Below are 16,309 nucleotides of genomic sequence, written 5' to 3' on the forward strand. Positions count from 1 at the left end.
GGATCTGGCTAATCCCTCAACCACCTTCAGGGGTCTGAATGGAGAGAAATTAGGAAACCAGAGACCACCACTGCAAGAGAGAGGCCATGAATGACTGCTCTCAACAGCCACAAAGGCAGGCTACATCTGCGACAATGATGAGCCTATATCCTACCCTCGATGTTAAGGCTGCAATGAATCTGTTTTCGGTTTTGTCTTACCTGCTGAGACCTCCGGCATGAAGTCGTTTTATCTGGATACTAAACTTTCACCTGTTTGAAAGACAAGGACTTCCCATCTTAAAAAGCACAGAACGTTACAACAAATCCCACAGTACATTGAAAKAAAAGGGTCAAAAGTATTGACTTTTTTCCAATCTTAATCTATGTTGTGTTCTTTTCTCCTCCTAAACATCTATTCCAGACAGGTTCTATGATTAATTTATTATCATTACTTATCCTGTTGGCATCCTCAGCGTTACTGATTAATTTCTGTTATAGACTCATTATTTCAGTTCTATAAATACTGCATATCATTTTATTGCTTTCTATGGTTACTTTGCCACCTTCTTTTTCTCCTCCACCTGGGGCTCTCACTTTCAATTTAACAGGAGGCAGTGGGCAAAGATTAAGCTGAAACCCAGTAATTACACCTCCCTGCCCTGAAAAATGAAATCTTTTTTTTTTTTTTTTTTTATGGATGAAAGCAGCTGTGAGCTGCTCTGAAATCCCACAAGCGACCTCAAAAAATACAATATCTACTGCTTGTCAGATTAATAATAAAAAACGTTGGCTTCCCTAATTTGAAAAATATATTTAGCTGGATTATACTGTATTGCAGCATTTGCATTTGGGAAGAACCAGGAGTTCAATCAAAACCCAAAATCCAGCATGCTGGGCATATCTGGTTCCACCTGCAGGAATATTAAACCACCACTCAATTCATCACTGACAAAACAGGTTACATCCACAATAGTTGGCATTCAGTACATGGCTGCCTGCAGGAGACTTTCCCAGTTCTTTATGTCCTTGAGTTATGTTTACCAGTTTCAGGCCTTACATTTTTCTGACCTTTCTCTTTCAGCCTTTGCCATATGTTGCTGGGATCATCTGAAAGTTTGGGGAGACTTCTGAGTGTTTCTCCTACAAGCGTAAGCACATCCTGAAACAAAAACAAATCACAGAATATTATTTGATTTTGGATTCCTGCCATTTGTCACGTCCTATCACCAGTCCTATCTTGGCAGCTCTACCTGGCCCCTGAAAAGCAACTATGTTACTGCCTTTTTAAAGTATCATCTTTAAAAACTTTGTTGAGGAGTGTGGACAGTGATCTGCCCCCTAAAGCAGGCATGCAGAAATCTATGCTGGTCACTGGAGACCAYGTGTCACTACAGCTTTCTGGGGATGGCTGCCAAGATAGATGACAGAGCCCAGAGATATTGTGTAGCTCACGTACTGCACTGGCTGCTGCCCCAGCATTTCTTCCCTAGGGAGAGGAGGCAAGGAAGGCTGGTCTTTTTGGAGAAGTTGGAAGCAAAGTAAGAGAAAAGAAGTCTGACTTGAAACTGAAGTTCCTCAGGTACAGAATGCAGRCAAATTTTCACAGAGCATGGTAAATGAACACACCAAGGAAGCAAATCAGGAATTAATAAGAGAAAAAGTGTGTGTTGTGCAGCCCATGAATTCYTGCCCTGCTCACACACACAGAAAAATAAAGATCTGGTGTTTGAGGGATTCCCTATCTAATGCTCGGAAACAACATGCTTCCAATATAACTCCCCTTTGAAACACGGATCATCATAAGGAAGAGTAATAGGAGAGCCAGGAGTTTCCATGAGTTTCAGCTTACCTTACCCACAATCTATTTCCAAGGGATTTGGCAACAAGAACCATTTTCTGTGACAGGAGGGCAAATGGTCCTCCAAGTGGAAATCTCACTGTATCTGTACAGACTAACCATTTYCCAAGTCTATTGTAACCAGAGAGAACAGTGACCTACAGGGGCAAAGCATCTCTGAAGAGCTGACAGCTGGAGAATACTTGTTTGTAAAGCCACTTTTTCTCTTTCTCTACAAGTCCTTGGATATTTTTCATTAGCCCTGACTTTCTGCTCTGCTATTCAGTCTGGAAGTCACAATCACACAGCAAAATGTTAAACRCATCTTGAGAAAAAAGCACACAACAGTAGAGCGAGGGGGAAAAAAAAAAAAACCAGTCGACGTGTAAGTGTACAAAGTTAAAAGCTCTAAAAAGTGATATTACTGCCACTCAGAGCAGTAGGGGATTAGGAACCCACAAGGTAAATAGGTATGTCTCAGAGTAGATATTGTGACCAAAAAAGAAGATATTCTAACTGTATAATCTGTAACAAGCTGCCATCTTGATCTCAATGCAACTGTTKAAAAAATGGTCAAGGTTTCTTCCAGAAATCTCTTTTTCACTTTAATCACGTTCAGGTGACCATATCACATCACGGGCATGGTTAAGAAGGAGTCTTAGAAATAGTCCCTGAGAGCAATAATCTGCTTTAGCCTCCACAGTAMGTTGCAGTCTCCTGTTCTTAGTCTTCTAACTCTAAAGATGAGTGAGGGTGATTCATATAGGTATAGTTACCTAATAATATATCTTTTTGTTATTTATCCTTTTCTCTTGCACATCTCACCAGAAACAGAATTTGCAACAGACCATTGAAAATCCATCAAGAGGTACCCAAAACAATTCTAGGACACCATAGGAGAGATTTTCCGCTTTTATAAATCAGGCCAGCACAAATGACTTGATCAGTATGCTAGTCCCAAGTACTTTATCAAAGACATGGAGTCAAATTTTGCTTCAACTTATTCTGTATTCAGGACAATGCAATTGCTTTGCCATAAATCAAGAGGGAGWCTGGCTTATGGATTCTTTAGTTGCAGTATGTATACAAAATACATCACAGCATTTATTTTAACAACATTTGCTTACTCTGGAGTAAATCTGCTCTTCCATTTTCTCCTGAAGCAAAGCTCCTTCCACTAGAGTCTTCTTCYGTTTGAGAAAGGTGATCTTGGCCAGCTCTGCCTTTTTCTTCATACAGTCAGGGCACAGTGAGGATTTGTGCACTACAACTTCTCTCACCTGAAAGATGAGAATTTGATGCAGGGAGTAAGGTCTGTCCTAGCAAGACAGTTTCACCATTAAGAATAATCAATGTAAGTACTGAGATAGATAGTGTCTAAACACAAAGATCTGCTTTTTTTAAGCAGTTGTAAGTTATTTCATAATCACTGTAATACTATCATCTTGTTGAGCCTGTCTGAATGTATTCACATCAAAATATATTTGTTTTTCCTCATGTATTACCCCTTCTAGCAATAACATTTTAATTTTAAATCACATATTCCTTTTCCAGAATCAGAGCACTGACATATATTTACTAGTTCTTCTTTTACTAGACAAACACTCCTGATGCTTGACGCTCTRTGTGCACAGGACGAATTTCTTCCAGAGTAACTATAATGGCAGGAAAAATGAGGTGACACGACACTCAAGCAACACATTTATGTCTAGCCAAGACTAATAGAGAAGACAGTAATACTAGCAAAAATTTATTTTGATTAGTCCAGCTCATTTGACCTTGGGTGGATGCTCAGTACAAATTAGAGTTTTGCCGATATAAATCTGTACATGCTTTGCTGGTGCTAAAATGTGGTTAGAGCACCAGCAGCCCCAAGTTATCTTGGTTAAGTAGCTGATCAGCCAGGAAGCCACAGGCTGTGTCTGATAACCAGTCTTCTCCCTCAGCACATACATTAGCTCGTGAAGTACGGATTAAGTTAGACATATTTTACTCCATACTTCCACGAGACTAAAAGAGTAAACATGCCTGATGAGCACAGCTCACTATCAGCCATGGTCAACCTGTAATAATTCATATACTGCTGTCTGTCAGGAACTCCTCCACTCTTTCAGTTACTCATTCAGTAACTCCTCCACTAGAACCATGCTGGCAGCATACATAAGGCCTTAAGTACCAGCCACAGAGGTGATGATTACCTGTACAGATTTTATGAGAAAAAATAAACTGAGGCAACAAGTTCAAATACTCAGGTACAGCTCTGAACTGGAACAGAAATAAAATTCTGCAGGCAATTTGTGAGATATACAGTACTACTTAGCAATTCCTATGTTAGGTTACTTACCATGAAACCTTGAGCATATTTAATGGCTTTACACAAATCTCAGTGTTGGTATTCATGAAATATCAATTATTTTTAACTAATCTAATATACACAGAATCCACGTGGTTACACAGATGTAATAAGTTGTTAGAAGAGCAGTGGAACCAATCATTTTGGCTTCCTAGAGTTATGTCTCAATCCCCTTCTGCCTCCTTTTCCCTTGAGCTCTTCTTCATAAAAATGTTCTACACAGAGAAGATGATGGAGAGGTCAGACTAAGTCATTTTTCTTAGAAAATATGTATTTTTGAAGTGTCACAGAAAGAAATGGTAAAAACTCTAGAAAATTTGGGAGCASGTAGTTGGATAATGTTAACTGAATAAAAGCAGCAGGACACTGAAATTTCAAAACAGTCAGTGAACAAGAAGTCTGGAAGAATCTCTACCCCAGAATTGACTTGAAAAGTATTATTCCCTGCTCACCTGACACAGGCTTAGCACAGGAATATGTTAACAAACGCTGTTAACATGCTCTAGAGCAAAAACTTAAAGGTGGTGTACGTGAGAGATAAAGCCAAATAAATTACTGTAATTGGCAGTCCAAGCTCTCTCTCTCTCTCTCTTTTTTTTTTTTTTTTTTTTTTTTTTTTTTTTTATCAGAACTTCCCTGAATGTAGGCATTTTGTACCAATTTTAAATACTACAGACATTTGCCAAGACTCAGATTTATGGCTAAAGTCATCTGTAGGTGATCACTGCTATAGCATACTCATACCCATTTACAAGTACAAAGCAAAAAAAAAAAAAGAAAAAAGAAAAAAGAAAAGTAAATCTAGAGAAAATAAAAAAAAAATCAGTCTTGAGATTACTGGCAGATGCAGAGCTGAAGTGAGGAGGTATGTCTGCTGGCCTGTCCTATGGGAAAAAAATGGCCTCTGAAAAATAAAAGTTCTTCAAATATTGTGAAGATGCCATATATATATATATATGTCTTAATAAATGAACATACGTAACCAAGAATCTATTGGACATGCTTCAAACATTAGATAAATRTTAAAAACTAAAGAAAGGTGGTAGGGAAAGATTTGTGCCTTTTAGAGTGCTTTTAATCATTTTTTTTTTTCACAATGTCTTTTTTCCTCGAAAAAGAGAAGCAACAAGAATGATAACTGTTTTCAAAATAATCTGAGTGTATAATGTACTTTTCTATTCACAGCTCCACTCCAATCAGACAGTCCTGGAAACATCAGCCTTTCGGAAAATTCCAAGGCCCAAACTGCAACAACTAGCACCAGTTGTTGCACTGCAGAGCAACAAAGTGGCTCACGACGTGACATTTGACCTCCACCAGTCAAGAAATCCTTTAAGAGCAGCCCTACATATATTCCATAGTATTACTCACTTTTGTGTTTTAAAGCYTCCCGCACATCCTTTTCCTGCATTGCTTTCCTGACCATGACAAGAAGGTTGCAGAAGAGCCCTCTGCTCCTCCCAAATAACCTGTTTCTATATCCAGACCCAAAACTCCAGTCACACACAACTGCTTTCATCCTGCAAGGCCCTTCATGCTGGCACGACAAGGCCACAAGGATACGGACACCAAGGTCTGACACCCGCCTCTCAGCTGTTTCTCCAAGACTTCACAATCACAGAACATGCAAAATATTTCTGTAAATAATGTCTGCAAATAAAATCAGAGAGCATGGACTTTTCTATTTCCACTTAATCTGGTGCTTATTGCGGATTCCAGTAAAGGCCCATGTCGGCCTCTCTCAATCACACAAGCCATTATCATCTCATCACCAGACAATATTTTACAATGATTTGATTATTCACTAGCAACAGCTCAGCAGGAGCATCTAACAAACTGATGTGAAATGTAAATCTTGAAATACCAACCAAAAAATCTCATCTAGAAGCCAGGGAGCACTGCATGAGTAAAGTGCGCACAATTTGCTCCTTATATCATGTTGTCTTTTTTTTTTTCCTTCAGTAGTTCTCCCAAAAGYGGAGACAATATTTATGTATATTCTTCTTTACAGTACCTGCTTTGTTGTCTCTCTGATATTTTTCAGGTGAATTCTATTCATGAGCTGAAGAGGAACAATGCAGTTGGAGGCACTTGTATCCAGTTTCTCCACTTTCTTTGGTGTGGATTCACGCTGCAGCTTTCTTGGCTTGCCACAGTTTGACTGCTTAGAGATCAGCTGGTGATGCATCTTGCTTATCTTAACAGTGCAAAAAGAGCAGAGAGCATCCAGTTCTCCATCTGGCACCCGAGTAATTTCTGATAGGGATATATCATTAAAASAAAAATATCAATTACTACATCAAAAAAAGGAAAACATCACTGGTCTTCTATCTCTGTGGCTTTTTATCATCTAGCTAATAAAAAAGAAAATCGATGTCAAGCCTGGAGGTGATGCTATGCGTAAGAGCGCGGCACAGAATTTAAATGACCGTCTGGTAAAAACTATGGAAACTTGCATCATAAATATCTATGCACAGCCTCAAAAGTGGAGAGGAGATAAGAATCCTAAAGATAAAGGCTACTTGATATAGCACAAATATATTAATAAAGCAAGAAGATACTTGAATATTCTGATATTACATAGACTTTCGATGACTGTCTAACTCAGATTTAGTTTCCTCCTATCAGAAACTACACCGTGGTAAAACATAAAGAATTCACTTTTAAAGAGAAAACTACTTGCCTAGGAATTCAAAATAGCAAGTACAGTAATCTCCGTAGTCCCATTGCAAAGTTAGGGTAGTGCCAATTGAGGAAACTCTGGAAAACATATCAGCTATATTACATAATCTATAGTTAGCCATCACTCCACTTTTTCTTTTCCCTTTTTTTTCCTCGAAGAATTATTATTATATTGGAAAACACTTTCCTCTGAGGCTTCAGTGATCACTTTATAAATTCTTTCTGACCTCGCTTAAACAATATCTGACACTCTCATTTTCTTTCATTCCAATGGTTTTATTTTTATTTATTTTTATAATAATTTTTATTTATAAAAACTGAAAGATTACACTTGGGATGGGGATGGATAAGGAGAGATTTMGAACCTCATTCAGTGCTTAGTGGGCATTTCTTTCATGGACTAAAAAAGACCCAGTCAATACAAACTAGCTAATATAAGGGTTTTTTTCTCTCATGGCACAACTCAGTTATTTCATTAGCTGCCACATACAATGAAGCTGTGTGGACACTACACAGCCATAAGAGTCACCACTGCTGTCCAGCTCTTTAAGCAGAGGAGGGAGAAACAGGAAGAATCCTCCTCTAATTTATGAAAAGTAGTATTTTAACTATACAATGATTATTTACACTTTCAGGTTTTCTCATTAGCAAACAATTGCCTTTCCTTCAGTCAAAAGGGGAGAAGAGATGCACAGAATAGGATGTATGCACAAGTTTTAGTGTTTGGTTTTATTTCTTGCTTGTTTTTCAGACAAGAAATTCTCTCCATCTCTGGGCGAGACATGCTCAAATGCTAATCTCCATTTGTGGTGGCAGACTTAAATGTCACTGCATGTCTGCCTGGAGAGCATCCCTGCCAGTGCCAATTACYGTTGCTGAAGCACATTCTGCTGCTGCTTGGTTACCCCAAAATCCTTCATTCTCATATCACTTTCTTAAGAGAGGAGAAAAGGTAGGAAGAGGTGACATGAAAAGCAAAGCCAGACACCAGAACAGACAGCAGGTTGGAACTGTGTGTATTAAGATGACAAACCACAGAGCACATGGGCATTAAAGCACAACAGACTGGACCAAGCTGCTCTGCTTACAGAAGCATCCGATGTGCTCCGATGGAGATTGCTAATCCCTTGGTCTACTTTCCAAACCCCTGATGCAGTTTACAACTCAGTGACCTACACAGACTTTTCTTTTTTGTATGTAACTATTTTTAAAGATGACATTTCAAATCTACGGGTGAAAAACAAAAATAAACGAAAAACGGCTTTGTTTTCCATTTAAATGGATAATGGAAAGGCAATTGTGAAAGGCTGTAGCCACACTTAAGTGATGATTACCTTTCAGAAAGATTAACTCTGCATCTCAAGATAAGAGTTTCATAATTATCTAAAATTGACTTTGCACAACTGAGTACAGCAGCTCAGATTAGGCAGACAAGCCTAAGAGGCAAAAGCCACATCTGAAAGACTTGTACAGATAACACAGAACTGAATGAGCAGTCCAATAAATCAGGTCTTTATCATTAAATATAAATATTAATTCAAAGCCAAAAACGTTCCTCCAACACTTTTCCTTCAATTTCTACTGGTGAGAAGTAGCAACATTGAGGACCTTGCAGATCTGTCTTTCAAAAGATACTCATTCTTTTCCAGAGAAAAGAACAAATCCTTTCCCAGCTCTACTAAGACATTTAACGAACCAGGTGAACTTTCTTTACAGGCAGGACTTTCCACAGGGATGTTGCTCGCTGATGTTTCCCTTCCAGCATATATTTGAGTGGAGATTTATCTGGCTATAGGATTTCAGCTTGCCAGATAGRACTGAATCACAGTAGGTTTGTATGAATTTCTGATATGCTCCAATTTACTTGAATAAAACAGATCTAAGAATATTATTTTACTATGGAATAGTAGGTGTTTTTAACAGACTAGTAGGAAACAAATTAGAACAGAAGCCTTGAATGTCTGGGCAGAACCAGATCTGCACAAATTGCATGTTTTTTTGCAAATGCAGAAAGATTTGGTTTCTATAAATTCCTATAGCTAGGACAAGTACCATTACCAAAAATGACCACCTTCTGAAGCAAATCTTTCAAATGCCTGTTTTCTTGGAACTAGTATCAACTACAGCCGATATAAAGCACTTATATGCACCTAATGATTTACTTAATGTTTCTGTGATTCCACACACTAGCACGATATTCATCATTTCTCAGTGGTACGGATCAGTTTTAGCTCCAAGAGGTGTTCAATATTTAGAACTAAAATATATATATACACACAAAAGTGATTTCACTTGCCGCTACTATACATTTGTTACATGACCTTATAAAAGGTCCAACCATGTCAAAAAGATTATATGAAATTTTATTCTTTTATGATTTTTAAATGCTACAAGTCTCTTAGAGGCATCATAGACTTGTCTCAGGGTTTAATCACATTTTAGCTCCTAGCCTTCAAGCTCCTTAAACCTGGTTGTTAATGTGCTAAGTCAATAATTAAATGCTTGGGCATGTGGAAACTTACTCACCAAGAGAATACAAACTAGATACACTCAGCAGACGGAAATATAGTGGWCGAGCTGAAAGGAAGATATGATACACAGAAGTAAAGCCTTCTGTTTCCACATWAAGGTGGACACACAAAGGTGAGCACAAAAACGCTTAAGCTGAAGAACTGCTGTTTTCTCTAGTAATTTTTGAAGACTCTTCAAGACTTTGGAAAAATGGAATCAGGGACTCATAGTAATGGTAGTCCTTTAGGAGATACATTTGCCTAACAACAGTAACAGCTTCCTCATGCAAAACTGGGGTGGAGACGGAACAAAGAAAGAGACAATAACAATGACAAAACTTTCTCATTTTTCTTGAAGCCAACATCTGGGTTTGCTTTCTCCCAAGCTACAAGTAAAACTACAAAAAGTAAAAATTATATTCCAGGGCATTCTCATGTGCAAACCAGAGATTTATTCACTTTTAATCCTATCAGTGGTTGTAATAAACCTCTTGTCATATTACCTGAAGAATTCAAAAGTAACAAGTATGCCCAATGCATATACTTTGCTTTTTAAACTATTACTATCAAAACAACCAATCAACCAACCACAACAACAAAAAAACAACCTCACAACCCTCCAAGCAGTGAAAAGAAGAGTCGTGGCTACTGAGTAATAAAGTCAAGGCGAGGCAGACATTTATAGATGCCATTATATGAAATCTGCTGTGCTTTTTTTTTTTTTTTTTTTATGTACATATGCTGATACTCTACCTTACAAGACAGTGCACAGAGAAGTGCTTGATTGATGCCGATGGATTTGGGAATAACCAGACAAACAGTACTTTGTACTGTTTACATGAAAGAAGTACAAATGTGAACTTTACTTTCTGTTCTTCATATTGTTAATAATTGGAAGCACTGTAACAATTAAACAGAGAAGTTCTTAGCTGCTATGACGATAAAGCAACAGCGCAGGCAAGCAGCAGAAATTGCATCATTTCATAAGTTACCTCGATCTAATGAGACAGACCTGGTGATTCACACCCAGTGACCAGACTGATTCCTCTTACCCATGAAAGAGCACAAAAGTTGAAGGTTTCTTTATGCAGAACTACAACAACTGGAAATTGAGAGAAGAATCTTTCCCAATTTAACCTTCAAGGAAAAACCCTGTCTAGCTGGAAARCTTCCTTAGCACTATACTTTCATCAGCACCTCTTAAACGTCTCTGTGAATCAAAAAGTTACAAAATACAAAGTCTGGTCTAGGAACTGATGATCTATGTAGTTGTCTTTTCACCTCTGACTACATGGCAGTCTTGCAGGTAATAATAAGAAAAATGCTGAAGGATGGAGTGAGGAACTCATAACATTCACTCACCACTGCTGTGAGTAAGCTATACTTAAGAATAACCTAAAATGATCTTATGTCTTGTTTTTTTATGATTTATGGAAGACCTGAGGATGCTTATAGTCACATACAATGTCACAAAGTATCCAGGAAGGAGGATGTATCTCTGATCAATGAATCATTCTTAAAGGTCACCTAAAAACTTCAAGTTTGTTCAAATTTCACATCCATATAGCCTAAGATAATACTTTTGCTTTAACTAYTTTTTTGCCCAGTTACTATTTTTAATTAAAAGCAAGAAAGCAGCATCTCTGGCTCGCTTTATAGGGAAACCTGAGCAGTACTTGCATCCCATCATCGGCTCTTGCCATGGCTTTCAAAACGAGTACATGCAAACAACATCCTTCTTCCTTCCTTTTCCTTCTGTCTCCTTTTCCATCATGGTCTTGGTTAAAGCTGCTTTATTGTTTTTGTCAGTGTTAGTATCCTGCTGCCTCCCTCAGTCTGGGAAAGGAACTCGAATATTGTTGACAGGAGTAATAGAATTGTTCAAGGAGAGGGCAGACATTAGCACAAATTCTAAACTAATATTTATTTTGGAAGAAACAAACAGATCTAAATCCTAGCCCTTGCTGCTGGTGAGAAAAGAGAAAATACCAAACACTGCAGTAAAAAAAAATTCAATGTTTATAGATAAGTTTTTAACATCAATACTTTTTTTTTAATTAAAGTACATTTATCCAGTCCTTATGACAAGATATTAGTAGGCTGATGTCATATCAGGGGCATCCAAGCAATATGAGCAGTGGCACACAAACTGTTTTTCCAGAAAGCATAAAAGAGAGAAACGCTGTTCTTTGTTAACTACCTTGCTTGATTTTAATAACTTGTATATAACACTAAGTCTAGTTAAAAATGTAGCTCGCCTTCCAAAAGAAACAAGAACTATAACTTCTACTAGAGTTGCTGAACTCACCAGCTTGAGTTTTGAAGACAGATTTGTCTTGCTTAATGCCAACTTCTTTATTTCTTATAAGGTCAATAGACTTCCCCAAGAAATCTCTTTCTACAGCTGCAGATTCTGCTGTTTCAGATTGTTCATCTACAAGGAAAAAAGGTAGCTTAGAACATGCATCCTGATGATAGCAGGACTGAGACAAAACAAAAATAAAAGAGGATGCAAATATGCACTCAAAAATGCACTCAAATATGGCTGGTTTTCTCCACTGAAGGAAAAGAAATCCCAGGACATGACTGCTCAGAGCACAACAGTGATTTGGGTGYGAAATGTACTGAGCAAGCTTCTATCACACAAAAATATCTCATATTGTTCATTTTTAAACATGCCATCAAAGGACAGTATCAGATATGCTGTGAAGAACAGAGACGAATGCTCTGAGCTATTAACACATTTAATTTTGTTTGCAATTTAGCTTAACACCAATACACCTTCTCCCTCAGGTCCATCACTTACTTTCAACCCCACACGGCCTCTTTCCACAAGGCACAAATATTCCTGAGAGCTTAAATGAACTGTATCCAGGAACTGATCAAGGGAAAAATACAAGTTTTGGTTTCTTTTCCTTTCATGTATCAGTCCCCTGTTATCCAGGGGTTCCAGTACAATTTCAGTCTTGCAGTGACTGAGGAAACTGCCAGGAAGTGGAAATGAGAGCAGTAAACACAAGACATGGTCCCCATTCAACATACYAAGCATATTAAGCCAGCTGGTCAAGCTGAATTCAGAAGAATGAGATTACAAGAGTAACAGCTATTATATATTAACAGATACTAAAACACATCATATATAATTTATGCATATATACACAAATTTGAAAAATATATTTCAAATATATTTGAAAGATAGATTCCCTTATTCCAAAGATAGATTTTTTTTTTTTTTTAAATAGGAGTGTCTTCAAGTGCTCCCGATACCTTCCAGATCAGCCTTGGAGAAAATGAAAATGCACAAGAATGACAGAGAACCCCACAGAAATGGAAAAAGAAGTAACTAATAAACAAGGCTATGCTAGCTAACTTACACTCTGTTGCCTGTTCTTAACCTTTCATCTGATGCAGCTTTCAAGTATGAAACCCCCTCAAGTGTTTCAGGTCTTGGAACTTCCCCTGTGCCCTTGGGAAAAGAATGCTTCCCAGCTACTTTTCACATACGGTAACTCAGAGTATTTTGCAGAGTTTGTAAAAATACCAATTTCAACATCATAAAATTGCTAAAAGAGCATTTCCATGGCTAAATAGTACCCTTGTGCATATATTGGTCCTGGAGGGCAAAACACCTAGCAGAACTACTAAACCTATGTTGCTTTGAACAGCAAGAAGACTGTATGTGATTCTTACATTTTTATTTTTGCTGATTCAAGTTTCCACAGATGTAAGGGATAGGTCTCAAGCATGATAAACTCCACATACCTGCATGATTGTGATCTGCCAGCTGYGAGAGCCTTTCCAGCACATCTGATATTACAGAATTCCCTAAATCTTCTGTGGAACAATAAGATTCGAATGATTCACTCTCATATTGTGAGCAGCTTTCTTCCTCCTCGCTGAATGACTCAAATGTATCTTCTGAATAGTCCAAAGTGGAGCTACTGCAACTCTGGCCCAGTTCCCCTTGCCTCTCTTCATGGTCAGGAAAGTTCTCAGCTGTGGTGGTCATCACAGTGCAGCTCTGCCAAGAAAAACAAACAAACAAACAAACAARGCACATAATTTCAATTACATGGGAAGAAGCGGGTTATTTATAGTCTTGGGGCTCACGTGGAGAATGATTACAGCTCAAAACAGATTTAGCTGCCAAAACAGGAGTCTGAAATAACTACTTAATCAATGTGCTGATCAAGGCAGCATTCTTCAAAGCACTACTGCTGATAAATGTAGTGCATCATTAATCTCTGCTGGATAAGCATATAATAACAATACTGAACAACAACAAATCTTGAACAACATTCTTTTCAGATTTGTGGTGAATTACAGGTAATATTTGAATAAAATCATTCATGAAAACAAGGCAGCTTGGATCTTTTYGCCATTACATTTAAACCCTATACTGCTAAGAAATAAAAAGCATCTCTACTTAGATTTTATGTCCAGAAAATAAGAAAGAAAATGCAATAGGCATCAGCCATGCAATGCTTTCAAATGAATACAGTCTTACTCTCAGTGTGAAAAAAAAACAGAGGCATCCAGAGTCAAGCTCAAAAAAAAAAAAAAAAAAAACCAGAAAAAGTGCAACTCTCAACAGGTAATGTGCTATGGATATATTTTAAAGTATTAGTCTACCTACCTTGCCCTCTGCCATTACAATAATACACTACAGCCCATCTGCCTTTGATCTTAACAACCCAATAACTTTGTCCTAAATAATACTGTGCTATTTTTATTCCCTRCTCCCATAGAGAAAGGAGCATAACTACTTGGAAAGCAGCTTTTTGGAAGGATGATTTTAGCAATGACTGCAGTGGTTTCTCCACCAGAAGGGAAGGCAGCCCAACACTACAACACTGATTAGAGAAAGACAGTTTATACCAAACTAAGACATCTCAATTTCTGGCATAATATTGTACTCACTGTTTATCAGTGAATTCCAAGTCAAGTTCTTTTAAAGGTGCTGACTTTAGCAATTTCCCTGCTCAACATGCTGCTTGTTTTTAACTGAGGCCTCTATTGCATTTACCTCTATTGCACTGCTGGACATCCAAATCCCACATGCAGCCATAAATTTCTTGGTTTTCAGAGGCTTTCTTTTTGTTCTAGCATAGTCCCCCCAGATTAAAGAATATTAATCTAAACTTTCTATCTAAACTTTGATCTAAACTGATCTAAACTTTAAATATTAAACAGCTCTGAGTAATTCTATTGTTCATTGTAGGAACACTAATGCAGGTTGGAATCTGATTAATGAGATCAGGTCTCCTGGAGAAAAATGGTATGAAACACAAACAGAGAGAAATTAGCTCTCCAGCTCTCCAGCACGGAGCCGACCTCAGAAGTCAGGTTTGCARTTGTGGTACTTCTTCCTTGGCTTGAAAAGGGCTGAATATTTTGAGGTAGAAAAGGAACAAGATGGGGAATTTTGGCAAAAAGTAGGGCTGTCTGAACCAGAGCTACTTCATAATGTCATRTATAATTGATGCAAACTGATTTACCACAGGGAAACGAAGGTATTTGTCATAACATTAAGAGATAAAGGCACGTTGCAGGGAATAAATAACTTGTAAGTGAGGCACATTTATAAACTGCTTTAATGACAGAGTCAACACAGAGCTTTCCTCTCTCCGAGGATGAGAGTCCATCAATCTCATCGGACCGAGGAGCAAGCTCCATCCCGCAGGAAAGAGGACAAAGAGGAGAAACCAAGGAACTGGTTCAATCAACTCCTTTGTTCCCCACGCACATACCAAAAGAAACACTTCAGCTCGTGGACATGGCAGCAAAGCCCCTTGACCGTGCAGGATACGCAGCCATGGGATCGGGAAGGGCCCTAGAGGAAAACGTGAAGAAATGCAGCTTTTTCCCCTCAAGATAGGAAAAATAAATAAATAAATCAGCAAAAAAAGTTATATTCACACCACATAGCAGCCATAGGGCACTCTCCTCCGCACACTTCTATCTGCTCGGGGAGGCCGCCCGCCAGCTCGCCGAGGACGGGCAGCTCGTCACACCTACCCTCCGCCGCCGCAGGAGGCCCCGGGCTGCCGAGGCCCCGCGGCAACGCGAGCGGCCGCGCTGGGAAGGCGGCGGCGACCACGGCCTCTGTGGGGAGCCTCGAACCACCTCACCGGGCCCCTCAGCGCCGCAGGGAACGAGGGAAACACGGGGCGGCGCGGGGCGGAATGGCCGCCGCCTCCGCCCAGGGGAAGGCGCCGGGGCGGCCCCGGCTCCGCCTCCTCCGGCCCGTCCCCCCAGCGCTGCCCGCCATGGCGCGCGTGGGGCGGGCCGGGGGGTGAGGGGCGACATGGCGGGGTGAGGGGCTGGATGAGGCGACGTGGTGCAGGGGGTGAGGGCGTCTTGTGAGACAACATGGCGGGTGGGGGGGGTCTCATGAGGTAAAATGGYCTGGTGAAATGACATGGTGGGGCAAGAGGCTCTGGTGAGGTGACATGGCTGAGCCCTCACTTAYGGGGAGTGAGGACTCCCCACTGGGACATGACCCACTGGGACATGACCCCAAAAGCATCCCAGTTGTCACGTGGCAGCAGCTGGCGTGGCGCTCCCCGTGCAGCACAGAGCATGTACCAATGTCCCCATTTACCTATGTCCCCAAGGTGGTTTTTCATGGCTGACTACCACAGGCWGCCTCGGGACTGAACTGCCTAGGTCTCAGCTTCACTTTGAGGTCCTTACGGAGAGAATCTTGCCTTCCCCCATCCTTCATCAGGYGGACCCTGGCAGATCCCATGGTCTTCTGCAAAGAGACCTCCATAGGCTGCTCATATATTGCAGAAAAACCCTTTGGCCRGTGCAATGAGGTAGATTGCGGAAGAGTAAATAAATTTCTTCATGCAGCAGTGTAAGGCCAAGCTGATTAAACAGTTCTGCCTACATATCATTTAGATGCTTTAAACTTCAGTGCTTTATTGGTTTCTGCAGAGAG

General features: G+C 39.5%; 1 protein-coding gene across 3 annotated transcripts; it reads right to left on the reverse strand.

Moving 5' to 3' along the window:
* Positions 1-14: 14 nt before the first annotated feature.
* CUNH8orf48 (chromosome unknown C8orf48 homolog) lies at positions 15-15,437 on the reverse strand. 3 transcript variants are annotated; one of them, XM_026038977.1, is made up of 8 exons: positions 15,283-15,293; positions 15,114-15,196; positions 13,126-13,384; positions 11,672-11,797; positions 6,186-6,427; positions 2,946-3,098; positions 1,039-1,140; positions 15-251 (listed from the first exon to the last, which is right to left on the reverse strand). In XM_026038977.1, exons 1-8 carry the CDS (start codon positions 15,287-15,289, stop codon positions 240-242), a joined length of 984 nt encoding a protein of 327 aa, XP_025894762.1. In that variant the 5' UTR covers positions 15,290-15,293; the 3' UTR covers positions 15-239. The 3 variants fall into 3 exon arrangements, with proteins under 3 accessions (XP_025894762.1, XP_025894761.1, XP_025894763.1); XM_026038976.1 differs by lacking the exon at positions 15-251 and having other exon boundaries at positions 835-1,140; XM_026038978.1 differs by lacking the exons at positions 15-251; positions 15,114-15,196; positions 15,283-15,293 and adding an exon at positions 15,382-15,437 and having other exon boundaries at positions 835-1,140.
* Positions 15,438-16,309: the final 872 nt, after the last annotated feature.

This window comes from Nothoprocta perdicaria, unplaced genomic scaffold, assembly GCF_003342845.1.
Source record: "Nothoprocta perdicaria isolate Ctin4 unplaced genomic scaffold, notPer1 scaffold_22, whole genome shotgun sequence".
Taxonomy (NCBI): domain Eukaryota; kingdom Metazoa; phylum Chordata; class Aves; order Tinamiformes; family Tinamidae; genus Nothoprocta; species Nothoprocta perdicaria.